The sequence below is a fragment of the Balaenoptera ricei genome, chromosome 2 (genome assembly GCF_028023285.1).
Source record: "Balaenoptera ricei isolate mBalRic1 chromosome 2, mBalRic1.hap2, whole genome shotgun sequence".
Taxonomy (NCBI): Eukaryota; Metazoa; Chordata; class Mammalia; order Artiodactyla; family Balaenopteridae; genus Balaenoptera; species Balaenoptera ricei.
The window spans coordinates 64,950,525-64,977,583 of NC_082640.1; the positions used below are offsets into that span (position 1 = coordinate 64,950,525).

General features: G+C 46.6%; 2 protein-coding genes across 10 annotated transcripts in view; one reads left to right on the plus strand and one right to left on the minus strand.

Annotated features, from left to right (window-relative positions):
* MYO9A (myosin IXA) overlaps positions 1–12,668 on the plus strand; it is a 278,184-nt gene extending 265,516 nt beyond the window's left edge. For all 9 annotated transcript variants that reach the window (XM_059912852.1, XM_059912849.1, XM_059912850.1 and 6 more), the window contains 3 exons: positions 4,681–4,883; positions 6,920–7,062; positions 7,739–12,668. In XM_059912852.1, coding sequence (XP_059768835.1) covers positions 4,681–4,883; positions 6,920–7,062; positions 7,739–8,202 — 810 coding nt within the window. In that variant the 3' untranslated portion in view covers positions 8,203–12,668. The remainder of the gene's footprint in view (positions 1–4,680; positions 4,884–6,919; positions 7,063–7,738) is intronic.
* Positions 12,669–17,716: 5,048 nt separating this feature from the next.
* On the minus strand, positions 17,717–26,369 carry NR2E3 (nuclear receptor subfamily 2 group E member 3). Its single transcript, XM_059915193.1, is given in 11 exon segments — positions 17,717–17,849; positions 20,599–20,704; positions 20,956–21,202; positions 22,095–22,270; positions 22,385–22,633; positions 22,722–22,825; positions 22,986–23,112; positions 23,668–23,776; positions 23,778–23,814; positions 25,407–25,495; positions 26,253–26,369. Coding segments are annotated over 11 exon segments (1,494 nt in total).
* Between the last annotated feature and the right edge of the window lie 690 nt (positions 26,370–27,059).

The window sequence follows — 27,059 nt, forward strand, 5'->3', positions numbered from 1 at the left end:
ATCCAACTTAGTCATGATGTAATATTCTCCTTATATATTGCTTGATTTGATTTATAGTATGTTGTTTAGAATTTTTACACCCCAGTTTATGACTAAAATTGTCCTATAATAGACTTTCCTTTTAATGTCCTTATGTTTTGGTATCAAGCTTATGCTGACCTCTAAGAATGAGTTGGAGAGTAGCCCTTATTTTTAATTCTGTGGAAGAATTTGTGCGTTATTTCATCTTGTTTACTAGTGAAATCATGTAGGCTTCCAGTTTTCTCTCTGTAAAGGTTTTATTTATAGATTCAGTTTATAAGATTAATCATATTTTTTATTTTTTGACAGTATTAATTACTTGGATTTTTGTAGAAATTTCTCCACTTTGTATAAAATTTCAGATTTATTGACATAAAGTTGTTCATAGTAGCCTCTTATCCTTTTCATGTCTACTAGATTTTTAGTGATGTCCCCTTTTCATTCCCGCCTTTGGTTATTCGTAAATTCTTTTTCTCTTACCAATTTTGCCAGAGTTTAAAATCTTTTATTAGTCTTTTCGAAGAGCTACATTTTGGCTTTGGTCCTCTTTTTTCTAATGTTTATTTACTGTTTATTTTCTTTTTTCTCCTTGGGTTTATTTTGTTGTTCTTTATCTAGTTTCCTGAAATAGATACTTATCTCTTTAATTTTTAACCTTTCTTTTTTTCTAATATATATATATATAAGGCTATAACTTTAATATAGGCAGAGTTAAACTATATCCCATAGATTTTGATATTACTGTTTAGTTCAAAGAATTTTAAAATTTTCATTGTGATTTCTTCTTTGGCTGGGCTATGGGTGTTTTAGAAGTCTTCTTTCTTTTTGTTTTTATTTTATTCAAGTATATTTGATTTACAGTGTGTTAATTTCTGCTGTACAGCAAAGTGACTCATTTATACATATATATACATTCTTTTCATAATCTTTTCCATTATGGTTTATCACAGGATATTGAATATAGTTCCCTGTGCTATACAGTAGGACCTTGTTGCTTATCCATTCTATATATAATATTGATAGTTAGCATCTGCTAATCCAAAACTCCCAATCCATCCCTCCCCCATGCCCCCTCCCCTTGGCAACCACAAGTCTGTTCTCTATGTCTGTGAGTCTGTTTCTGTTTCATAGATAAGTTCATTTGTGTCATATTTTAGATTCCACATATAAGTGATATCATATGGTATTTGTCTTTCTCTTTCTGACTTACTTCACTTAGTATGATAATCTCTAGGTCCATCCATGTTGCTGCAAATGTCATTATTTCATATATGTACCATATCTTCTTTATTCATAGAAGTCTATTTCTTAAATTCTGCATACATAGGGATTTTTAGTTTTCTCTTTGTAACTGCACTATCAGAAAACTTATTTTAAATTAATTTAAAGGTCAGATAAACTATTTGAACCCTTGGAAATGTATTGTCTTGCTGTATGTGCTTTAAAATAATGAGTATTCTGTAGTTAGATCGTGAATTCTATGTATGTCTATTATATCACTTATGTTTATTAAGTTGTTCAGTTCTATGACTTTACTGATTGGTGTGTACACACTTGTTTTCTCTGTGCTGACATGGTAAGTCTTTTATGCCAATCTTTTTACTTTCAGCCTTTCTGAATTCTGAATGTTTTATATGCATGCTTTGTAAACTTAATATAGTTGGGTTTTCTTTTTTTGAATACAGTCTGATAATCTTCAGATTTTAACTAGAGCATTTAATCTACTTAATTTAATGTAATCACTGATATATTTGGATTTAAATCTACTATTTTATTTTGTGCTTTTAATTTTTCTTACCTGACATATGTTTCTTTTCTTTCTTGCTTTTTTTGGTTCATTCTTGCCTTTTTCTTTTGGCTACTTTCTATTATTCCATTTTTTTCCTTTGTTAGTTTTGAAGTTTTATACTTTTTTACTCTTCTTTTAGTAGTCAACCTAAAGATTACAACATAAATTTGTGGTTTATCAAAGTCTGTTAATTGGTACTTTTATTTTTTTCCCAGATAATGCAAGGACTTTAATATGCTTTAGCTATTATATGATGTAGTTGATGTTGTTGTTATGTTTTTAATTACCTGTGTATTTTAAATTCAACACATTATTCTTATGTTTTATGCAAATTCTTTTAGACTTACATATTTACCGTTTTCATTGCTCTTCATTTCTTCCTCCCTGACTTTTCTTCTTGGGTCATTTTCTGTCTGCCCTTCCTTTAGTGCAGATCTGCTGGTGACAGATTTCCTGTCTTAGTATGTCTGAAAATGTCTTTATTTCAACTTCATTCTTGAAGTTTGTTTTTGTGATGTATAGAATTCTAGATTGGCAGTTACTTTTTCCTTTCATCTCTTGAAAATACCATTTATTGTTTTCTGACGTACATTGTTTCTGTTGAAAAGTAAGCTTTGAATCAAATAGTTGCTTCTTTGTTGCAGGTACTTTTTTTTTTTTTTTGACTGCTTTTAAGATTTTATCTTGCCTTTAATTTTTAGCAGCTGTCTCTAGGTATGGACTTCTTTTTTAATTATCTTTCCTAGAGGTCAAAGGCTTTCTTTAGTCAGTAGGTTGACATCTTTAATTAGTTTTGAAAAATGTTCTGCCATTATCTTTTTGTTATTTCTTCTACAGGATCTCTCTTCTCTCCTGGTAATCTTTTTATATATAGTAGATCTTTTTATTGTGTTCTCCTATCAACTTTTCTGAATTTTTCTAGAAAATTTTTTGTTTTGTTTTGTTTTCTCTGCTTGATTCTTTGTATTTTCTTCTGACCTAACTTCTGGTCCACTAATTCAACTGTGTCTTTCTATCTCTTTCAGCATGGTTATTTTAAGTCTGTTCTGAGAGCAACAATATCTGGTGTCATTGAAGGTTTCTGTTGTTTTTACTGGCTTTCATTTACATTGTCTTGTCTCCTTTTGTGCTTGGTTGCCTTTTATTGTGTGTGAGACATAGTATTTTTAAAAATTATTTTTAAAATATTTTGAAACCTGAGATGATGTTACTTTCCTCCAGATAGTGTTTTCATTTCTTCTGCCAGGTCCTAGGGCACTAGCAAACTGGGGTTACTTTAATCCAATTTTAGGGATTACAGTTTTCTGAACCATTCAAATGAGTTGAAGCTAGGCTGCAGTATCTTCAAGGACCGTAATAATTTCAATTTACACTTATATCTAGGATGCGAACCTTAGGGGTCCCAGCATCAGGCATGGATGGGGATGGAGCCCACACTCAAACCAGACTGCAGCCCACACCCTTGCCTGGGTCTGGACTATTATTCTTTACCCCAGGGGTTGGCAAACTTTTTCTGTAAAGGACCAGAGAGTAAATACTTGAGGCGTTGTGGACCATACAATCTCTTGCAACCATCAGTGCTACCATTATTCGGCAGAAGAGCCATAGACAGTGCATGAATTAATGAGCATGAAGGCATTTCAGTAAAGCTTTATTTACAAAATCAGGCACAAGGACAGATTTGGCTCAGGGGCCATAATTTGCTGACTCCTGCTGTAGTCTGTCAAAAGCTCTGCTCAGACTCTCATCCACCTCTTCTTAAATTTAAATTAGCCCTGAATGCTGGGCTAGCCTCTCCTTGGTCTACCTTGTTAGCTCTCTGGTGCCTTCAAGAATATGTTGGGTTTTTTATGTTTGGTCCAGTTTTTCTCAGCAGGAGGTTTAATTTTAAATACCTAGTCTGCCATTATCAGAAGCAAAAGTTCTGTGCAAGGTAACCAATTAAAACAATGAGTTTTTTTCCCCCTCTGATCTCAAGAAAGAAGTTTCTTGAGTTGTTCTTAGAGAATATCTCTCACTAACACCCTGTAATATATAAATGACTTTTTTAAAAAAATAAAACTGAGTTTTAGGACCTGTTTCTGTAGTCTTCCTAGAGAGATTGTATATTCCAAGGTTAAAGTTATAGAGCAGTGTTGTCCATCAGAACTTTCTTCGATGATGGAAATGTTCTACATCTGCCCTGTTCAATATGGTAGTCACTAGCCACCTGTGGCTGTTGAGCTTTTGAAATCTGGCTAGTGTGAATGCACAACTAAATTTTTACTTCTATTTAATTTTTAAAAAAATTTTATTGGAGTATAGTTGATTTACCATGTTGTGTTAGTTTCAGGTGTACAGCAAAGTAAATCAGTTATACATATACATATATCCACTTTTTTAGATTCTTTTCCCATGCAGGCCATTACAGAGTATTGAGTAGAGTTCCCTGTGCTATACAGGAGGTCCTTATTAGTTATCTATTTTATCTATAGTAGTGTATACATGTCAATCCTAATCTCCCAATTTATCCCTCCCCCCCTTACCCCCCATTTTATTTTAATTAATTAATTTAAATAGCCATGTGTGGATATTTAGTTTGGAGGGGATGCAGCTTAGATTAAAAGAAGAATCTTGTCTCAGTACACAGTGTGTTCTTACACTCCCACCCACCAACGTACCCATTTTCCAGTGCTCTTGCAAGAAAATGCTTAACCTAAATGTGTTCGATGGATGGTATCTCACTAAATATCTTAGGTCTCACAGAATGTTTCTGCTTATTCTTACCATTCACCAGGTGTGATGGAAGTAGTACACTTGTTATCCTAACTGGGCCAAGTAAAACTGATCAGTCACTCAATTTACCTTTTAACATATATTTTTCTTTGCAGGGGAAGGGGCGTCTTCGTCGAGGGAACTATCCATGCCCATCCTCTCCTGTTGTAGTTCGGTTGCCCTCCATGTCTGATGTCCCAGAAGAGACCTTGACTAGTGAGGCAGCACTGGAGGCTGACATCACAGAACAGCAGCAAGCAGCTATGCAGCAGGAGGAGAGAGTCCTGACTGAGCAGATTGAGAACCTGCAGAAAGAAAAGTGAGTTTCCAGGGGGAAAGGGAGCAACTAGGTATCTGTTTTCATTTCCTTCCTTCTGTCCTTTTTTTATTCTTCCTTATTGTGAGTCAAGCACTAGCTTAGGTGATACAGGGGATGTGGAGATGACAAAGACATGTTGCCTGTACTCAGGTAGCAGTGTGAAAGTTGTCCCCTCAAGGAAGGATGCTCTGTGAGCTGGGAGACCAAACTGAAGCTGCTACAGTGATGATTCTGGAGATGCTGACAGGGACAGGGTGTGTCAGTCTTAGCCAAGATCCCTAACAGGTCACCAGCCTTGGTAAACAGATTTGTCTTAAAAAGGAGGAATAAGGATTCCCAGGCTAAGATTATTCAGAACTCCATAAAGGAAGGTTATTATCTGACGATCAGTATAGCCATGGGGCCAGCAACTGGCTGGTCAGGGTAAGGCAGCAACTCCAGTGGGTGCTGGGACACTGGGTAAGGAAATTGGTTGCAATTTAGGCGACAAATAAGCTGCTCTGTGACCTCTACCATCACTGGAGCAGGAGTGGGTAACACTACATCTTGGGGATAATGTGAACATCCCATGGTTCTCCCTGAAGGTACTGTGTAGTGGTTTTGGTTGACAATGATGACTCCTATGTTTTAAGGGGATTTTTGTTCCTGAGTTCCCAGGATCCCAGAATCCTAGGTCTGAGAGCTTGATTCATGAGAGGTTATGAGTCTGTTAAAGTACTTTTTGCCTGTCAGGATTGAATCTCGAATTTGGGCAAGCTAAAAAAGGCAGCTAGGGCTCAGATGTGCTGAACATGGTAAGGCAAAAGTGGTCTACTTTGACCAGGGGCTAGCTATTTGATATAAAAATGATCTGAAAAGAGGACCTAATTCAGCTTTGATGAAAATGGCATTGGAAGTATTGAAGGGTGAATAGGAATTTGCTAGGAAGGTGAAAAGTCTTTCCAGAGAAAGGAAAACGTATGAGCCTAGTCTTAGAGGTGTGAATGCACACTGCTTATGGCAGGTGTAAATGCAGCAATGAGTTGCTGGTGAGACGGTCCTTGAAAAGATTGTCCATGAATCTCAAGCTAGATGTTGGAGGTATTAAAGGATGAATAATTTAAAGCTAGGTAGAGTGGAAGAGAAGCTACGAGGGCTCTGAAAGGGAGGAGACTTGATGAAAAACGGAGTTACAGTTGGAAGGATAAGGAGATTGTGGACAGAGTGGAGAATTGGATTGACAAACTCTAGGATCTGCCCATTGGAGAAAATTGCCTATATAAAGTGGAGGAGAGGTTGTTAGGAGTTGCAGACGTAAAGGAACTTGGTTTTAGGGTATTAATGTGAGCTTTCACAAAGATGTGGATTGAAATAGATCAGGGTGGTGTCAGGCAGTAGTGAGAAAGCGAGATTAGGAGCCAAGTACCAAAAACTTCAGGGAATGAAGGGGCATGACTGAGAGGTAGGTGGGTGATTGATGAGGAGGAGTAGAGAATACTCTTAAGTGGAGATGGCAAAGGCTTCAAAGGACAGAAAAGGTCAATCAGTGTTTTACTTCATCTAGGAGATCTAGAGGTCTCTCCTTGGTCAAGGTAGAGGATATAGTCTGTAACCAGTGAATAAAATTTTGTAGAAAATAGTTTAAGCGCTGGAAGGAATCCTAGAGACTATCTAGTTTAATCTCTTTGTTTTGTGGATGAGAAAGTTGAGGTCCAGAGAGAGGAAAGTACTTTCCTGATATATTATGAATGAGTTTAGAGTGAGTTTAGAATCATCTCCTGATTACCAGCCCAGAGTTCATTTTACCAGAAGGTCTCGTAGCTTCAGCATCTTTCTCTACCTCACGCTTAGCCCTGTTGTAGGTCCCAGCCTTTGCTGTCTTTAGCCTTCACTGTGACTGTGCTTTCAGGTCCTTATCACCACCCTGGAAGGGAACAGTAAGAAACGTGGCTGTTTTTGCTACCTCAATTCCTGATTTTCATGGAAGGTCTTTTTTCCTGTTGTCTTCCTTCCGTTTCTTATCAAATGATAATGCGTTTCTTGATTGTATCTTACAGGGAAGAGCTAACTTTTGAGATGCTTGTACTGGAACCCCGTGCCTCTGATGATGAAACCCTTGAGTCTGAGGCCTCCATAGGGACTGCGGATAGCTCTGAAAATTTGAATATCGAGTCTGAAGGTGCCATCGCTGAGAAATCAGGTAAATGAACATGTTAGACCAAAGACTCCAGATTTGTTTTGCAAAGAAGGAATAAGGATTCCCAAGTGAAGACAAAGTCCCTTTAAAGAAGGCCTTGAGTTTACATGAAAAGGTGACAAAGTCCTAAAGAGTTGAAATATACCGATTTTGTGAAACTTCTATATAAATTGTTCATCAGACCAAGCCTTCAATGTAAGGCATTACTTTTGCAATTTAATGTTTTCTCTATATTTACCACAGAGAAAAGGCAACAGTCACAGCTTCTGTGTCTTACTGACCCATGATCCATTTTCTAAGGGTGGGTAGCAGGAGCTGAGCCCTGCTGTGAGATGGGACTGTAGCAAACAAGGTCTTTAACTGCCTGGCGTGTTTCAGTGAGATGTGGAATTGACTACATATCCTGGCAGTTTTTTAAATGATAGGGACGGTTGTAGACCTCTTCTGATGCCATAGTCCAGCTGCAGACTTCCTTGGGGTTGATTCTGAAACGATATGGGTGGTGTAGAAATGTGTGGTGAGCTCTTCTCGAGTCGTGTCTGTTCACAAAGTAGGCCAACCTGGGCCCCCCAGATCTTAGCCGCCCACTTTCCATGTGAACAGCGACACCTCTTCATCACATGGTGATTTGTCCCAGAGGGAACTGTCATTTACAGCTTTGGTCTCTTTCTTGCATTAGAGAGAAGCTTAGCCCTTATCTCCCTGAAGGCAGCTGGCAAGTCTGAACCTTCAGGCAAGTTGCGGAAGCAGCTAAAAAAGCAGCAAGACTCACTGGATTCAGTGGACTCTTCAGTCTCTTCTTTATGTTCATCTAGCACTGCATCTTCTCATGGGACCAGAAGACGATTTCAAATTTATTCCAAATCTCCATTCTACCGAGCTTCCTCAGCTGGCGAGGCCCTGGGAGTGGAAGGGCCATTGGGCCAGACCAAGTCCCTAGAAGACAAGCCTCAATTCATCAGCAGAGGAACCTTCAACCCTGAAAAGGGCAAACAAAAATTAAAGAATGTGAAAAACTCACCTCAGAAAACCAAAGAGACCCCAGAGGGGACAGTTGTGTCTGGCCGCAGGAAAACTGTGGACCCAGACTGCAGCTCTACCCAACAGCTAGCTCTCTTTGGAAATAATGAGTTTATGGTCTGAACTGGCAGATGTGTTGTCCCTTCATGGCTACATCTCATCTTTGGGGCCTCATCACCTGGTCCACAATATTCATCCTAATTGTGGTCCTGCCTCTCGCCCAAGCATACAACCAAGACCTTGTGTGCTGAATTCCTGGTCCTCCTGCCGAAGCGGAAAGGCCTCTTTGAAGCCTGCTAGGGATGGTGCCAGTTGTGCCTTGGCTGCTGTATTTGACTAGAGATTTGACTAAACAAAGCAACCAGGGCCTGGGGATTTGGGTCAGTTGTGGAGGTCTTTGTAGTTGCCTCTCCTCCCTCCTCTTTTCCCTTCCCAGAGGTGAGTGTGGAACTGGGGGGACATTGTGGGCTGGAGGGACCCACTGATTTTTGACATTTGAAGAAAACATATAAATCTTTCTTAACCATGAAAGTGAAATCCTTTGGGTTTATTTTGGGATAGTTAGGAACTGGGGTAGAATATAATTTTTTTCCAAGGATTTATAAACAAAAAGCCTAAGCCCTCTATTTTAAGATTTTTGAAAAACACTCCATGTTATATTCTGGGGAAAGTGAAAAAGCAGTTGTCTCCATTAAGCCATCAGAGCATGTCTCAGACATCTGTGGTTACACAGTGAAGAGGAGAATACATGTTTTGCTTTTGATGATGTTTGATGTCGTAATAATCAATGCTGGTTTAACTCCTGGTTAGTTCCTGCCAAATATATTGCATGGCCCGAAATTTCAGTAGCTATACTGTTCTTATAGCCCCTGATTCTAGGATCAGGTTCCTCTAATATTTTTTAAATGTCCCAGAGACATGGTGAACCCTAAACATGAGGGTTTCATGCTAATCCATCCAGGCTTTTCTCTTCGTATAGATTAAACTGAAGATCGTATATGAACCTATTTATCTGCTGGTGGCTTTCCACCACGAGCTCAGACAAATAATGTGACCATTTAATCACTTCTCCCCAAACATTCACACACAGCACTGCATGAATAAGTGTTACAGAAAGCTGCCAAAAAAAAAAAGAGAAAAGTTTTTAATATGACCCATCTAACTTTTATCTTCTTTTCCTCAGACCATCAGTATTAAATAGATGAAAAAAAAAAAAATCAAGGACTACTTGAAGCTATTTTTGTTAATATTCTGGTTACTGAAGTTTACTGTAAATATATATATGTATAGTATGCATATTTCTTTTTAACCTTATGCTACCTTGCTTCCCATGGAATTTCTTCCCACAGATTAGGGGCCATTGGACGTGATGGTGAGAGCCACTCATCCCTGGGTTGAGGGAAAAGTCAGACCATTTTTCTCACCACTGGGTGTCTCCATATACCTGAGTTATGAAAGCATTTTAAGCTTCTTAGCATTTGTGGGATTAGAAATCTGTTTTTGCCTATTTATAATATATGGAAAATGAAACATGATACCCTTTCTTGAGATAAGTATGTGAAAATGTTTTTTTAAAGTTACTAAATGCATCTTGTCTAACTACCACATGCACTGTTCTAAAAAAAAGAGCCTTTACCATCTGTAACCTGAATTTTGGTTATTCTTCCTTTTCATACTTATTTGATGTGAAGTTATAGAAATATTAAGACTTTCGTTAAGGCAGAGTCTCTCCTGTTACACAACACTGAACCTCATGCCACTGCCTCCTTGGTTATTGTTGAGCCCCAGAGGCCAGACATGGAACATCATTCTGAGTGGCAGCTACAGGTAGGAGGAGGCTTACCTCTCTCTGGTTTGGGTTCAGAAATGACCTCGGGAAAGGAATCTTTCTAAATCTCCAGAATGATGATGGTTAGTAAGTAAATGTTAGATTTTATATCCTGCAAATATCTGCCACCTTGTTCATGCTGTCCTGAGGAGTAACAAAGGTAAAGCCTTTAAAAATCTGAATTTGAGAGTCTCCTAGAGGAAAACCCAACCCCTCAGCATGGTGTGTCAGCGTGGGTGCCCCAGTCCCCGTGCCAGGCACAGTCAGTCCCATTATTCTTGGGAGGGTGGTTTTCAGCTGGCACTAACTACTACGCTCCACTTGCTCCAGAACGTTGGTTAAATACCATACCAAAAAAAGAGATTAGCCCTGTTGAATAGTTTTCTTTGGCCCACAGAAATGGCCTGGGAAACACATCTTGGCACGTGGCCTCCCCTCTGAATCTTTGTGGAGTTTTTGTTTTGTTGCTGTTGTTTTGCAAAGTAAGTTTTTGGCAGTTAAAAAACTACTCATATAGGTCACTTTATAGAAACCAGGCGATGGATGTTAAGAGACTTTATAATTTTTCTCAGGGACCTAAAACCTGAAATTGGATAAAATTAAATAAATATTTGTTTTTCAGTTGCTAGATTTGTGGATTTCTAGTCATTTAACAAGCTGCCAGAATGGAGGGTGGGGGAAGGGAGATCCATGCAATTATAAGAATGGAGAGCAAACGTGGGACCCTCCCTTTGAAGGAAAGCAAGCCGTTGTTCTCCTAACATAATAGGCATTGTTGGCCTGGGAAGGAGATGAAGCCATAACTCTAAAAAACTGTCAGAACCAAGCGCTGTATCTCCCTCCCTCTGATGTTAACTGGTCCTCTCCGTGGTTAAAGTTATGTTACCACAAGGCGATGCTGTATTACCAGGGGTGCCCAATCCCTGGGCTGCGGACTGTACCGGTCTCACAGCCTGTTAGGAACCGGGCTGCGCAGCAGGAGGTGAGCGGCGGGGTGAGCGAGCGAAGCTTCGTTTGCCGCTCCCCATCGCTCCCCATCGCTCGCATCACCGCCTGAACCATTCCCCCTCCCCCCCGCCCCCTGTCCGTGGAAAAATTGTCTCCTACGAAACCAGTCCCTGGTGCCAAAAAAGTTGGGGACCGCTGCTGTATTACAATCACTTATGATTGAGATATTTAACCTTAGTATATGTCAAATTTGTGTTTCCTATTGCCTCTCTGCTCATTTTCTTTGATCTCAAATGCCTCAAAGGAAATCCCTGCATGGCAGCAGTGGGGCAGCCCCTCATTTGAAGCCCATACTCTAAAATGCAGAGCATTCTCTTCTTATCACACGTTCCCAGCCCCAAACACAGCCTGGATTTTTAATTCTCCCAATTAAAGCCGACGTATCCCTTACCATGGAAAACGTAATGGAAACAGAGAAGTGTGCACTGTGTATCACAAAGTGAAGCAAATACAGGAAGGATTTAGGAAGGTGAAGTGCTGAGTTTGTAATGCGCTTTATACTTCCTGCCATTTTAATTATTTTGCCACTCGGCTTCTGAAAGACAAAGGAGATACAGCTCAGTATGAGCCTTGCAGAGGTAGAGGGACCTGAGGTTAGGGGGTGGGATACAAGAGCCCCACCTTCTCATGCTTTGAAAACCAGCTACAGCTCTTACCTTGCTGGGGGGTTAGTGGAGACTTCTGTCTTCCATCACAACAACAATAGGGTTGTTTTCACTGTCAAAGACAGAGGGTTCCAGAAGCATGCTGAAAAAAGGAGGTCCAGCAAGGTTCTGCAGGCCCACTTTAGTGCCTGTGGGCCGTGGTTTTTTTAACTATAATGAATGTGTACCTTTCACAAGCACTTTGGTGAACCAGAGAGAAGAAAGTGTTCTCAGGATGTGTTTAAAGCTCAGAGTTTTAAGAAGAAACAAAGTCCAGACAGCTTTGCTCATCCTTCTCTCTCCCTATTTTCTCCCCCTTGGTGGGGAGCTGGACAACATCATTCTGTGTTGATAGATGTGTTTGTCTACCCATAATTTTGTGACAATTGGCACTGTCCCCCAAAACCACGCTAGCCTTGTAGTAAAATTCCTTCGTATTTGTGGGAGTCCTCTGTCTTTCTGTGCCCCTAAAATACTGTTAACCACTTTGCTCTGGAACCACTCCCACATTTGATTTGGTGGTAAAGGGCAAAACAATGATTGTGGAGGTGGATCTTTTAGGTCTTGTTGGTCTCTTGGTTGAAACTGTTTTCAAAAGCCCCACCAAGGGGTCTGTCACCTTGCTCTCCATCCATACTTAATGCCTATTTATCAGCCCTGTTAGGTCATATAAAAGTTTGCACCTTTTGAACAAGTAATTGTATTTACTAAGGGAAAGGTGTGGACTACAGATTAGTATTATGTTATTTTAATGGATTGAAAGTAATTTATAAGTATGCTGAGTGTAAATTTATAAAAGACTATGTATTGTAAAAGGACATATCCTGTGAAATATAATATCATTTTACTGTTTAACAGAATAATACTATACGAAGAATGATTTGTCTCACCCACAGAACTGATTACATTCCTGATGCAATCAACAGGCACTTTGTGATTTCCTTTTTTTTTTTTTTTTTTTTTCATCTTCTTTTGGTGGGAGGGAGGGGGACATCATGTGTATAAAGTAGAGTTTGTGTCACTCAAAATATGCACTGTATGGCTACACAAGAGCAGCTTGATGAGCAGATCACTCCGTGGCTCATTAAAGAACAAAGCTTCCAGAAGCAGCAATACGTGTGGTTTGTTTTCTGACCATCCTGGCTCCCACCCCAACTCACTCCAACCTGAACCCAAGGAAGAGCAATGATTTTTGTTAAAGTGATGTTTTTTTTAAGGAAAGGACTGAGCCCCCAAATTTTCAAAGTACAGAGGTGGTAATTATTGGAACTCAGTAGAGTTCAAGTGAAGGTGAGATTCAAGCTGTGAGTTTTCTGTAATGGATGCTAAGCGTCAAGACTTCATTTAATCAATTTAGAGGTAGGTGGGCAGGGAAGGCAGTAAATCTACATTGAGGATCCTCACCAAAAAGGCCATGAAGAAGTAGCAATAGCTGCTAATAGAGGGCCCTAGTGTATCCTTTTTGTTCTGCCCCTGCACTGCATGACTTTGGGAAAGTCATTTGCCCTCTGTCTGGAATGTGTTCTCTTCCCCCCAGGTTTACTTCTTCGGATAACTCTTAACTGACTCTCAGGTCTCAGTGTAAAAAGCAGTTCTACTTGGAAATGTCCTCTTCCCCCTTGAACTGGCTTAGAGGTCTTGTGTTCTCAACAGCTCCCAGTATTTGTGGCATCAAAAAACTTTGATGTTAGCTTCCCAAGGCAAGAAAAGAGCCTATCTTGCTGACTCTTAGATCCTCAGCACCTAACAAAAGGTGCCCACACTTACATTTTGGATGAGAGGGCTGAATGAGATCAGGGGTTCTCAAATGCCAAACCAAGTCTCAGGTGGAATTGAAAAAAAATTAATGTGATCAATTTTCCCCTAATGTCAAATTTATTCAATTTTTAAAATTCTGGGATCATCCTTCACATTTCTTTTTACATCAAGTTTACATTGACATTTTGCATTAAATTCACATTACAACAAAATAGTGGACTAAGATTTCCTTAATTGGCTAAATAAAACCTAATAATGCCGGGTTTTTTTTGTTTGTTTGTTTTGTTTTTAAAGGAACTCCTTTATTTATTTATTTATTTATTTATGGCTGTGTTGGGTCTTTGTTTCTGTGCAAGGGCTTTCTGTAGTTGCGGCAAGCGGGGGCTACTCTTCATCGCGGTGCGCGGGCCTCTCACTATCGCGGCCTCTCTTGTTGCGGAGCACAAGCTCCAGACGCGCAGGCTCAGTAGTTGTGGCTCGCGGGCCTAGTTGCTCCGCGGCATGTGGGATCTTCCCAGATCAGGGCTCGAACCTGTGCCCCCTGCATTGGCAGGCAGATTCTCAACCACTGCGCCACCAGGGAAGCCCAGTAATGCCGTTTTTAAAAGTTGCCCTTGTGATTGATTACTGAATCCACAACAAACCTTTGATTATTATAAAGATAAGAGCAGAAAGCTGTAAGGAGATGCAGACCAGAGCTTTGCTTTTTAAAAACTTGTTCTGTCTCCTAGATTGGATAGCAGTACAGCATCTTAGAGCCAGGGACATAACCGTGAATATGGATAAGACACATGTAATGTCTGTTGAATCTTGTGAGTCATCTCGGACTCCGAGGAGCATGTCACTTCTCAGTTCTGTGTGGCCGTTCATCCATCCATCCAACAAGTATTGACTGAGCACCCACACCCAGGGCACTGTCCTAGCTGGTGGTGGTACGTTGCTGAACAAAGCTCCTGCCCCCATGGAGCTTGCATCCTAGTGGGGAAAACCAGTGGTGTCCACCAGATGGAGACTAATCATCCACAATATCTGGGTTCCCCTATCAGGTTATATTTATTAATTTGAATGGGTGCTTCTTGGCATCTTTGAGTCTTTCTCTGCCCTTCCTACCCTTAAATATTCCCTTAAGGGTGGAGGAGGAGAAGTGTCTCACAAATCTGAAAACTGCAGTTGAAAAGAAAGGCCCAGATAGTCCCACAGGGTCTTCCTCTGTGTGTTTCATAGCCAGAGACATTTCTGGCGTTGAGGGCTGAAAGGAGTTTTCGTAGTATCCCCCTCCCCTAGCAAAAGCCCTAAGTGCAGTGAAACAGAGCTGTAACCCATTTGAATTTCATGGGGCCAATTTACAGCAAAAGGTTGAATAAATCTTGGGATCAACTGAGAGCTGTATTGTATTAGGAAAACAGAGGCCACTTAGTATATTTCAGGTGTGAGGGACTTAATATAGGTATTAGGGGCTTAACATAAACTTTGGAAGAACTGGGGAAACAGATGAGAGAAAGCTCCCACAGATGGTCCAGAAAGCCAGCAGATCTGAATCAAAAGTTCTGAAGTTCTCAAGAGCTTGCCTGGAAGCTCCTGCAACTCTAAAGAAGGCTGCTGTGAAATCTCCGTGTTCCTACACACATGGCTGCAACTGCCTCCAGAGAATAATGGCTCCTCATTTACTTTACAAATCTCACGTGAGTGCCTCCCTTCCATTAGCAAACCATAGGGGAAGGGGATCCTGGGAAATGTACTTCCTGGCATCTCTGCAATGAAGACAAGACCTTAAGAGGGGTGGGGCGGGGGGTGGGGTATGGATGCCAGGTTGGCAGCAGATAATTCAGCTTATGTACCTCCTCTAATTCTCCAAGACTTCTTCCTGAAGATCCCAATCTCTTTCTCAATGTAGAATTGCTGTGCTCACACATCCCAGAGACTAGCCTGTGAACTTCAGCAGGCTGCCTTTGCAGGCTTATGTTCCCCAAAGCAAGACTGCAGGATAATGTTCAGGGCCTATTTGGTCAAATTTCAACCATGTTTCTTGCTAGCATGCCTTTGCTCAGGCTTTCTATATGTTTAAAGACTTCAGGCCTTTAAACCTTACGGATAAAACTTGGGATAGGGAATTGGAGAGTATAATGGCCTTATAGACATTAAATGACCCAAATAACTGAGGCAAGTCTGATGCTTTTAGAAGATCAAGGGTCTTGAATAGTTTGAGTGCTTAGGTGGGAAGGGCTTAAGGCTGGGCAGTATTTGCCATACTCTTTCTTCTCTGGGCACCAGTCTAGCTATTGTCATTTCCAGAGCAGAGTATTCTGAACCATCCTTCCTCCATCAAGGCCAGACATCTCTGGATAACTAGGAGAATTCATATACAGGCCAAAGGGCAGGGAACCCCTAGGATTTCACAGATTTCTCACATGACCTTTTTCTTCTTGGCTTTAAGCATTTCTTCTTTGAAGGCAGAAAATGCAACGGAATTGTTCTGCTGATTGCAGGGATGGAGGGGCAAGGTGGGGGGACAGTGCCGGGGTTAAGCGGAGTCATACCAAGGTGTGCGTCCTCTCTGAGCCTCAGCTTTTTTCAACTATAAATGGGGTGACTGGTCCCCCTGCCAGATTAATCTGAGGGTTAAATAACAATACACATTCAGTGCTCAGTTCACTGCCTGGTGTATCAAGTGCCTGAGATATGTTAATATTTTTTAAATTATTATTTTCTAGGTCTTCTGGATTTATCTTTGAAAAGGAAGAGGTTTGTCTGAACTTCATCTTTCCATAAGGAATTAAGAAGTGATGCGGGGGTGGGGGGCTTCCCTGGTGGTGCAGTGGTTAAGAATCTGCCTGCCAATGCAGGGGACACGGGTTCAAGCCCTGGTTCAGGAAGATCCCACATGCTGTGGAGCAACTAAGGCCATGTGCCACAACTACTGAGCCTGCGCTCTAGAGCCCACGAGCCACAACTACGGGGCCCACGTGCCACAACTACTGAAGCCTCCGCACCTAGAGCCCGTGCTCCTCAACAAGAGACGCCACCGCGATGAGAAGCCCGCGCACCGCAATGAAGAGTAGCCCCTGCTCGCCGCAACTAGAGAAAGCCCGAGCGCAGCAGTGAAGACCCAATGCAGCCAAAAATAAAATAAATGAAATAAATAAATTTTTTTAAAAAGTGATGGAGGGATTTCCCTGGTGGCGCAGTGGTTAAGAATCCACCTGCCAATGCAGGGGATAGGGGTTCGATCCCTGGTTCAGGAAGATCCCATGTGCCGTGGAGCAACTAAGCCCTTGCGCCACAACTACTAAGCCTGCGTGCCACAACTACTGAAGCTGAAGCCCGCACACCTAGAGCCCCTGCTCCATAACCAGAGGAGCCGCCGCAATGAGATGCCCGCACACCACAATGAATAGTAGACCCCGCTCGCTGCAACTAGAGAAAGCCCTCGCGCAGCAATGAAGACCCAACGCAGCCAAAATAAAATAAATAAATTAAATAAATTTATTTTAAAAAAAAAAAGAAGTGATGGAGATTCCCCTTCACAAAAAGTGCCTGTGGCTGCCTTGTGTTGAGTTGCATGGAGCTCACCTTTGTTTACGGAGAGGTGAGGAAGGATGAGGAAGAGAAAGATGGGGAGAAGCCGTGGGGTGGTGGGATGCCATCTAGAGAGAAGCTGGGTTGTTGAATCCTCTGGGAGGTTTTTCACTGGGCTTGGCTTCGTGGCACCTGGACTACGACCCGGAGTGGCAACCAGGTGGAATTCGAGACCCTGTGCTCACGCTTTCAGCGTCTTCAAAGGGAGAGCCTTGGCCACATCGTCTTCCTGTTTTTGTTTTTTCAATTTTTTTTTTTTAAGGTCTAACAATACAGTAAATTGCACAAATCTTAAGTGCATGGCTCAATTAATTTTTTATGAATGGATAAATTTATGAAACCACCACCTGGATCAAAATAAAGAACATTTCTAGCACATCAGAAGGCTCCCTCAGGCCCCTTTCCAATCAACCCCACCCCCTGCCGCGGAGGTAACCACTATTCCAACTTCTACCACCACTGGTTAATCTTGCCTGTTCTTGAACTTTGTATAAGCAGAAGTGGTGCCTGGATGCTTTTGTTCAGCGTTTACATCTGTGAAATTTATCCATGTTGCCACATAATATTGATGGTTCATTCCTTTTTATTGCTGTTTTCCATTATATGAATGTACCACAATTTATTAATCCAGCCTATTGTCATTGTACAGTTTGGAGCTATTATGAAAAAAGCTGCAACGAACATTCTTGTCCTATCTTTTGGTGGACATTTCTGCTAGGTCCACATACCTACGAGTGCAGCTGCCGAATCAAAGGGCAGGCAGATGTCTAGCTTCAGTAGATTGTTTTCCACAGTGGTCGCACCCATTTTATTTCCACCTCCACTAGTTTTTGAACATATCACAAAGGAGCTTCTCCATTGGAGTGTTCCCTATGGTCTTGCGGAAAAAGAGGAGCTCAACACGTTCGGAAGTGATACACCTCAAAGCCGGGAGGAGCAGGAGCAGTTTCCCAAACCTGAACAGCATAGAGGACACCGTCAGTTTACCAGCTTCTGAGCCCGAGTCCCAGGGATGGTGCCATCCCAGGAGAGGCGGAGGGGGAAGGAGAGGAGGGATGACCGGTGCCCAGGGTGACTGAGGAGGAGTTTAGAGGAAAGGCCCCATTCACCTACCCCTGACCCACTGTGGCCCTCCTCCAATCTTTAGTTGAGGAGTGTGATGAAAATAGTGAATAAATATCGTTTATTATGTGTAAAGATTATAAAGTGAGAAGTTATTTATATTAATAGTACATGTGAATATATTATTAATTGAATATAATGGTTATAATTACATGATGATTAATACCACATATATTTGAATAAGAATATAAATTCCTGGGAATTTCCTGTTGGTCAGGTGGTTAGGACATGGCGCTTTCACTCATGGGGCCTGGGTTCAATCCCTGGTTGGGGAACTAAGATCCCACAAGGCGTGGCACGGCCAAAAAAAAAAAAAAAAAATATATATATATATATATAAATTCCCCTCTGTAAGCCACCTAGGATGATAGAGTAGCTAGCCATTAGTGAAAATGTTCTGCAATCGAAACTTAATTTTTGTGGCTGAGATACTCATCCAGAAAAGGAGTCATTGTAGCTTTAAATAAGAACCATTTGCCAAGGCAGGGGTCCCCAGTACAGAGAAGGTGGATGGTGAAGCCCCAAGAGACAGGGAGGGACATTAGACCCTCCTTGGGTGGGAGGACTGACAGCTGGGGTCAGTGCCCAATGTCAAGGAGGCCACATCAAAGTGGGGCAGCTCCAAGCTCAGCTTCTACCACGGAGGTCTACGGGAAGCCTTCCCACCTCCCAATGACCTACTGAACTTGTTTTGTCAAACCAAGGGCTTTCTTTTTCTTGTAAGAGCCAAGCCGGTGGCACTGAGCAGTCGTGCACCCCTCCCTTCTTCTGCTTTTCTGATCTAAGGAGTGTCAGGAAGGAGTTACTATAAAGCCAAGTAGAGAAATTGTTTTTCAAACTGCCGGAAGTGGGTCGCAACCAGCCTTTTTAAACAATAAACAATTTAAATTTAAACAGAAATATCAGAGTAAATCATTCAAAGTAAGGGCAGGTATTATTTGGGGGAACTTTGTCTCAGGGTCTGTGTGTTATTGGGTTATGATGGAAATTGCATTTCTTCCTGGGTGTTGCAGTTTTTAAAAACTGAAATACGCTGGCTTTAGAGAACCCCAAATCACTTGCTCAGCACTCAGTTTCTGCCTGCCGTTGATACTGAACCAACTCCAATAGGAGTGGCAAAGGAAATGTTAATCAGAATTTTGAAATTTGACACAAAACCAGTATGCCCAGACATCTCTGGGAGCTGAGCCCAACAGAAAGCTGGTGAAGGAGGGCCGCTGGTGCCTGAATGTCTGTGATGACTGTTCTTAGGGTGCTGTGTTGAGCCTTAGGGACACGTTCTACCTATGCTCACCAATAGCAGAAATCTTTCTGTGTGATGGGTATAGTCCTTGTACCTTTCACTATTTCTAAAAGAAAACTACCTCTTCTTTTGATCATTTCTCAGATTACAGGGGATTCGAGGGTGCCCGTGTTAGCTTACTTCTTCAGAGAGAACTGCTGGGGGCCCAAGAGAATGCAGAAAATATGGTCTAAAATAGCCAATAGGTGCCTGGAGTCCAAGTGGTCCAATCTTGCTGAGGCTCCGTTGGATCTGCTGGTGCCGGGGCGAGCCGGGCAGTCCCAGAGCACTGGCTCCTGCCCCACTATCCCTGCAGCCACAGTCTCAGCTGGCAGCCACTGTCGTCCAAACCCAGCCAGGGCAGTGCTATTGTCCATGCACGTGGCTTGTGCAAATGCCTCCCTGTCAGATGTCCCGCTGCACCTCCAGCAGGCCTCATGTTCCCTCAAAACTCTCTTCCTCCTGACTTTCCTTTTTATTTCTTGACTACCTCGTCTCCCAAATAGCTCTTCTTCCCCTCGTTCCTTATATCCACTCAAGTGCCAAGTCTGACCCATCTCAACTCCCAGTGGCTCCCGCATCTGTCATTGCCTTTCCACTCCCAAAGAGCAGAACTCCACGGCTCCCCTGGATGATGGCAATGTCTGCTTCCCTCCCTGGTTGGCACCTCTGTACTCACTGCCACGCCCCTGCATGAAGCCCAGCTCTGTGTACAGCACTCTCCTGCTCAAAAGCCTGCAGTGGCTCCTCTCTGCCTAGCGAATCAGATTTGGCCTTTGGCTGGCCTGAACAGGCTGATGCCAGAGAGCCATTCTGGCTTAGTCCCCCACCTTCTCAGTGACAGCGATCTCTTATACCTTCCAAACTGGGCTCCTGACCTAAGAACATATGCATATTTGCCTCTCTCTCTCTCCCCTTCTTGGTGAATGATGATTTCTCTCCTTGTAGACCTTATCCTTCCTCCAAGTCCAGCCCTGCCTCCAGCTCTGCTTGGCACCCCATCTCCCAGTGGATCTCTGTCTCCTGCAGACACATGCAGCCCTCAAGACCAGCCCTCAACTGCAGTGTGGTCACTGTGCTGGGCACCCCTAGGAGACAGCAAGTTTGCCTTATGCACATTTTGGTCCCTACGCCCGGGCCTGGTGCTGTGCCTGGCACTCAGTAGGTGTCGGCCATGGGCTGGTTGTACTGAGACCCTTGTGCCATCTAAACAGTGCAGCCCTGAGTTGGTGCCAGAGAGGTGGGCAGGGGGGTGGCGAGATGAAGGGAGAGATGGGCAGGTAGGCACGTGCGCGGGTCACCTCACAGGCTGGCTGGGGTGGTGGGCCTTGCTGTGCTGGCTCAGCATCACCTGGGACTGGTCCTGCAAGGCCTCCACATGTTCAGGATCCTTCAGGCCCCGTGTTTCTGGAGAGAAGCAGCAGCAGTGAGCTTCTCTCTCAGCCCCTCTGCCCCCCTCACAGTCAGCCAGGGCCTCAGGAGGCGTGAGCCCAACCCCACAGCCATCCATCCCCTCCTGCCCCCAGGGAAGAAGTCTGCACACATCTGCGTCTATGTGGGGCCATGGAGGGAAAGTGAGAGGCAGAAGGAAGTCACCAGAATTCCCCTTCTTCATCCCCAACCACTCTCCTCTAAGGCTTGGGCAAAGACTCAGCTACCTGGTTTGAAGAGGACCAGGGCCTTCATGCAGGCGAACTCCGTGGGGTCCACCGCCAGTGCCCGGAACCTTGAAATGGTTTCCTGCAGGATTCGAGTCTCTGCACTGGCCAGTGCCTGCCGGCCCTGAGAGCTGCCACCAGCAGAGGCCTCAGGCGGGGCCAGCAGTGGGCAGCTGTCCAGGGGCAGAGACCACTGGATGGCTCCGAGGAGGAAGAGTTCACTCCATGCCTCTTCCAGCAGGATCACCTGTGCCCAGAGAGAGGGCGAGCGTTATGACTGATACACAGCTCCTCTGGCTCAGCCTGGAACCTCTGCCACCTTCTCAGGTGTCCTAGGAAATGAAGGGCTGGTCCCGGGTGCCCAGAACATTCTGACCTCTGCCTGACATCAACCAGGGGTCCAGAGCTCTGGGACTTGGCACCATCTGGCTCAGATGCCTCAGCTGCAAGATACTCTGTGGGCTCCATCCAAAACTGCAAGTGGAATACATAGGAAATCCTGGAGCTGTGAGAAGCTGGGCAGCCTCAGGGACTCCCCACCAGCATCCTAAGTTAGGCATCCTCAGCCGACTCAGCCTGGCTTCCGAGCTGCTTCATCCAAACCACTGGCTAAGGACTCAGACTCTCAGTGTTCCCTTTTCCTGGATTTGTCATGACAGGTCCCCTTGCCCATGAGAAGCCCAGAGGGGTGTCCTAGCGGAGAAGAGGCAGGGCTGAAATGCAAGCCCTGATGTCAGGGGCATTTGTGTTCCAAGGGAGCCCAGGTTTGCCCACTGATGCTGTTTAGGGTGTGCAGACCACCCTGTGACATACAGAGCATCTGTAGGGCCTGAGGGCTTGTCTAGGAGGAAAGAAGACCCAGAGGGGCACAGGCACTGTCTTCAAATCCCTGGTCCCCGTGTGTCCCTGGCCATCACTTTCCCCTGGGTGATGACCCCGACCATCATCGCTGCCCAGAGTTGTAGCACCCCCAGCAGTCACATCCCTGAGACTGGTGTCCCTGACCATCACTGACTCTGAGGCGTGGGTGTCCCCAACCGTCACCATCCCCAAGCCGCGTGCACCGCCAATCATCACCTGCACAAGGAGGTATGCGCCCCCAGCCCGGCGGACTCCTGTGGGCCCCCTGACGGGTATACCTGATCCCGGAAGGGCAGGTTGGAGAACACGGGCAGGTTCTTGGCCCACTTGACAGCCATGAAGAGGAGGCGAGCCGACGTCTCATGGATGCCGTCCAGGCCACAGGGGGAGGAGGAGGAGTATGGGGACGAGGGGAACTCGGGGTCATTGCTGGTGACATCAATATTCTCATCGGCTGTTGGAGGAGGCTGTGCATCAGGCCTGCTCCGAGGTAGGCGGCAGGGGCGTCTCAGGGACCCGGGTGTGGGATGAAGGCAGGACCCGGGAGCTCAGCCATCCTCCCACTTACCATCCTCTGGCTCCAGCTTAGTGCAGGTTTCGGCCGTTATCAGGCTGGCCATGAAGTGGTGGTGGCCTGGAGGTGTGAGGGCCCGGGGCCCCAGGGCTCTGGCTGCAGACACCGGTGTAGGGCCCCGCGGGCTGGGCCCTGCTGGGGTCGGGGGAGCCGCCAGGGGCTCCAGCCAGGGCTCCGTGTCTGACTCCACGCGGTCCATTCGGACCTGGGCGGTGCTTCGTGGCTGGCGCTCGTTCTGCACGGCTGGGGAGACAGGGAGGGTCAGGACGCCCCGCGGGTCACACGCCCCCTTCTCTTCTGCCACGCGTCTCCGGGTGGTCTCCCGACTCACCGTCCTGGTTCATGCCCGCCTGCAAGCACTTCTTCAGCCGGCAGGCCTGGCACTGGTTGCGGTGGGCCTTGTCCACTGGGCACATCCCTGCCCCCACCTGGCACCTGTGGGCGGATGGGAAGCCCCCAGGGAGTCAGGGTCCCGCCCAGGCCCTGGGCCGTGGGTTTCGGACATGTTTGCCACAGCTCCTTCTTCCCTGACCATCCTCCATCCCTCCCAGGCACCTTGGGGGGCTGGCGGGCGGCGGGCGCTGCCCTGCCTCACCTGTAGATGAGCCGCCGCCTCACGCTCCTCTTGAAGAAGCCGCTGCAGCCGTTGCAGGCGTAGATGCCGTAGTGCTTCCCGCTGCTGCTGTCCCCGCACACGCGGCACTGGAGCGAGGGCCCTGCGCCTGAGGGGCAGCCGGGCTGGGTGGGGACTGGGCAGGGCTGGTCACATACCCCTCCCGCCTCCTCAGGGACCCCTACGCCCTCCTTGCTTCCTCGTCCTCAGGTTCCTGTGCACCCGCCTTTAGACGCGCCTGTGTCTCTCCCATCTGGAAAAGTGTCCCGCTTATCACACCCCCTCAGCCCTCCTCCTCCGCCTTCTCTCGCCATGACCGGTTCTCAACAAGAGGACGCTCTCTGCCCCACCTCCCGCTCCCTCTCTCTGCAGGTGGCTTCAGGCTCCCTCACGCACAAAAGCAATCTTGGCACCACTGCTACGGACCTCTGCTCCCACCCCCTGAGGGCCCTTCTCTCTCCTTTCCTCCCCCATCCACTCAGCTGTCCTGTCTGATCCCCACGTTTCTAGGATTCTGGGTTTGCCAGCAGGTTCCCTCACACTTGCCCACAGCCCTTGGGGCTCGGTCTGAGTCGCTACGGCTCCTTTCACGGTCCCTGCAAACCTCTGACCCACACTCCACTCTCCAAGGGTCCAGACCCTACTACGTCCAGGAAAGCCATACCTGCCAGCTCCTCCCCCAGGCCCCACCTGCCTGGAGACTCCTTCCTGGAGGCAGGCACAGCTGCTGGCGCCGCTGCAGCCATGTTGGAGCTCACGGGCGCTGTCAGCCTGGTCCTGGCTGGTCCCAGGGCAGCCTCCGCCTTCCTGCCTAAGAGAGGCCTCAGGATCGCTGAGCCGGGCCCAGCCTTTGCCTCCCTCTCTGATCCTCTGTCTCTCTGTCTGTGCCCCTGTCTCTCGTCTACCTCTACTTCTCCCTCTGTCTCTGTCTCCTTGTCTCTCCTCTCTGTGCTCCTGCCTCCTGGCCCCTCTGTCTAAACTCAGGAGCTGCCCCAACTTCCCCTCAGAGCAGTGGCTCCGGCTTGGGGAGATTTCTCCCAGGGCAGCGCTGGATGCAGCTTATGATCCTCTTAATCTTTACTGTCTCCACAGGGGATCAACCAGCCACACCTGCAGCATTACCAAGGTGCCCCCGGGAGCCGGTCGGGCCTGCTGCGCCCACACCGGCTCCCAGGCTGCTCAGTGTCTCCGGGTCCCTGTGCTCTCAAGCTGATCCAGTCGTGAAGGGAGGTGTGGACTCCACTGGCCCCAGGACCGTAGCGGTCTGGGGACAAGTGTGTGGCCGAGGTGTGTGTGTGTCTGGGTGTCGCTGCACTGCGGGTACTGCTCTCTGCCCCGGCGCTTCTCACCTAATCCCTTCATAAGGGACGGCTTGGGGCCCAGGATTTGAGGGTCTGGGCACTCCTGGAAGGCTAGCAGCCCCCAGACGCCCAGCACAGAGGCAGAGGCAGCTCCCGTCACACGTGGAAATGGGTCCAATGTAGGGTCTGAGGCCAGCTTGCAGGTGGGGTCTGGGCCCCACGTGGAGGGTCTCCTGCCGGACTGGAGCGGGTGAGGACGCAGCCCCTGAACCTGGCCACGGGCTCTCAGGCGGCCTCCCGGCCCTTCCCTGACTTGTCCTCACAGTCCCAGGCAGCTTGGTCCCTCAGCGTCCCCAGATCCAGTCTTCCCAGCTCGAACCCAGTGACGGTTCTGAGGTGGGGAGGCGGGAGGAGGCGTTTGTCTTTCCTTTGACCCCGAGGGTGGGTGGAGACAGCCGAGACAGACCCAAGTTCAAACCCCTGCTCCCTCACCGCCAGCCACGCATGCCTGAGCAAGCGCTTTAACCTGTCTGAGCTTCAGTCTCCGGTAAAAAGGGGTGACAGAAGAAGTACCTGCCTTGTAGGGTAGCTGGGGAAGCTAAGTCAGATGATTCTCAAAACATGCCAGGGCCTGGCACTTAGTAGGCATGTAATAAATGATGGGGGCTGTTATTTTGATTGCTTCTCAGGGTTGTGGAGAAGATCCCAGAGGAATCCTCGGCAAACAGCTGTTCCTTTCCTGGCTCCTTGGCCCCTATCCCCATTCCCACCCCATGCCCAGGCCGCAGCAGAAAGCCCCACGTTGGTCTGGAGGGGACCATGCATCTGGCAGAACTGGGCTCACTTCTGGGTGAGCCTGGGGCAGGGCTTGGCCCAGCCTTAGAGCCTGAGGGAGAGGAGGGACAGTGTGAAACTTCTGGAAGGAATCATGGAGTTAAGGGGACAGAGGGGGTGGTGCAGCGCCCTTATGTAAGTGGGGCTAACCCTCCCTGTGACAGAGAAGCACTACTGGGGATTTGGAAAGTCAGCTCGAGGGGCTTTGCAGGGTAATCCGCTTTCTGGGGCCTCAGAAGATCGAGGCCACTGAGCTGAGGCCCCTCACCTGGGCTCCTCTGCCTCTGTCCTCACCCTCACCGCTCTGCTGATGGGCAGCCCCTCGGGACCCTCCACGGCCAAGGTCTCCTGCTCCACCTAACCTCCAAAGCCAAGGGCATCTCCTTGAACTCGATTGGCCCATCCCTCCTTCCCGAAGCTCATCTCTTCCATTCTTCTGGAACTGTCTTAACTGTCTTCCTCCCCCTCTGAACCCCTGAGCACCTCCAGGGCCCCAGCAGACCTTTCCACTCTCTGCTTGGGTAATCTTGCACACCTTCACGGCTTCCACGACCACTTCACATCAGATTCTTGCCTGCATCTCTGCCCCGAGCTTCCACCCACAGATACCCCTGGACCAACTCCACACGCCCCCAACCAACCCATCCCCACCTTGTCTGCAAAGAGATGGTCCCTGAAGCCCCGGGATTGAGAGACTGCCTGGAGCACCCTGTGCGGTAGGAAAGTGCCCAAGGCTGAGCTGACGGCCTCTAGTCCTGGAAGCCTGGGCCGAGGAGGATCCACTGGCAGAGGAGCTAAGAGGGAAAATCGGGACGGCGCGGGTCATGGGAGCAAGGGCTGGGGAGGATTCAAGGATGGAGGCATCCACCAGGTCAAGTGTCCTTTGAGGTCGTTTGTATCCCCAACAATAAGGATGAGAAAGTAAGCAAGAAGAGTGCTTCCACAAATGCTGGCAATATATCCAAGCCTCACAGCATCCCTATAAAGAGTTATCATTATTACCCTCAACTCACAGATCAGGAAATTGAGTCTCAGAGAGGTTAAGCAATTCCCTTCAGGCCACACAGCTACAGAGTGGTGCAGGAGGTTGGGGATGGAGATGGGGTTTTCAAACTTGTGTCTGATCTCCGGACTCCCGCTTTCCACCACGGTGCTCTCCAAGAAGACTCTGAGCAGTCGCTCTGCTAGGCTTTAGCAGCAGGAGGTAGTTGGCGCCCTTGGCCAGAGTCATTCCACACGAAGGGACAGCAGATGGCCCTGGGTGGGGAGGACCTGGAAGCAGAGCACTGGGCTGAGAGGAGAAGGAGACAGAGCTAAGGGGTTTGTAGGAAGGGTGACACTGAAGAAAGTTTTTTTTCTTCCTGTGGAGGGAGATATTAAAAGAAAAATATTTGAGAACTGGAGTTCCTTTTATAATGGGAGACACAGAGGAGAAAGAGGCAGGGGAGAGAGAGTAAAGCTGGAGATGGGGTGTGAATCGAATACCGGATCCCTGAAGCAAGCCTGGGGGGTGCAGGGCACAGGTAGAGGGACAGCTTTGGCCTGGAGAGGGGTCGCCGGGAAGGAATGAGAGAACCCAGGGCTTAGGGCAGGCTCCGGGTCAGCAGACCTCCTCTCGGATCCTGGTTTTACATCTTCCTGGCTGTGTGAGCAAATGATTCTGCCTCTCTCTTTGTCTCACCCTCTCTAAACTGGGTAGGCTAGTGCCCCGGGGGGGGGGGGTTGTGGTGGGATCAGAGGAGGTGACACCGCAGGGGCTAGCACAGTCCAAGGTGAGAGGGAGGAGGCATGTGGAAGGGAGCCGGGGTGGAAGGCAGAGGTTGGGGGGAACACCTTGCACAGGTGAGGTCTGAAGAGCCACGCTGGGGGAGGGACTCAGGGAGGGACTCTGGGGGAAGCTCTGAGTCCCAGCTGAGAGTAA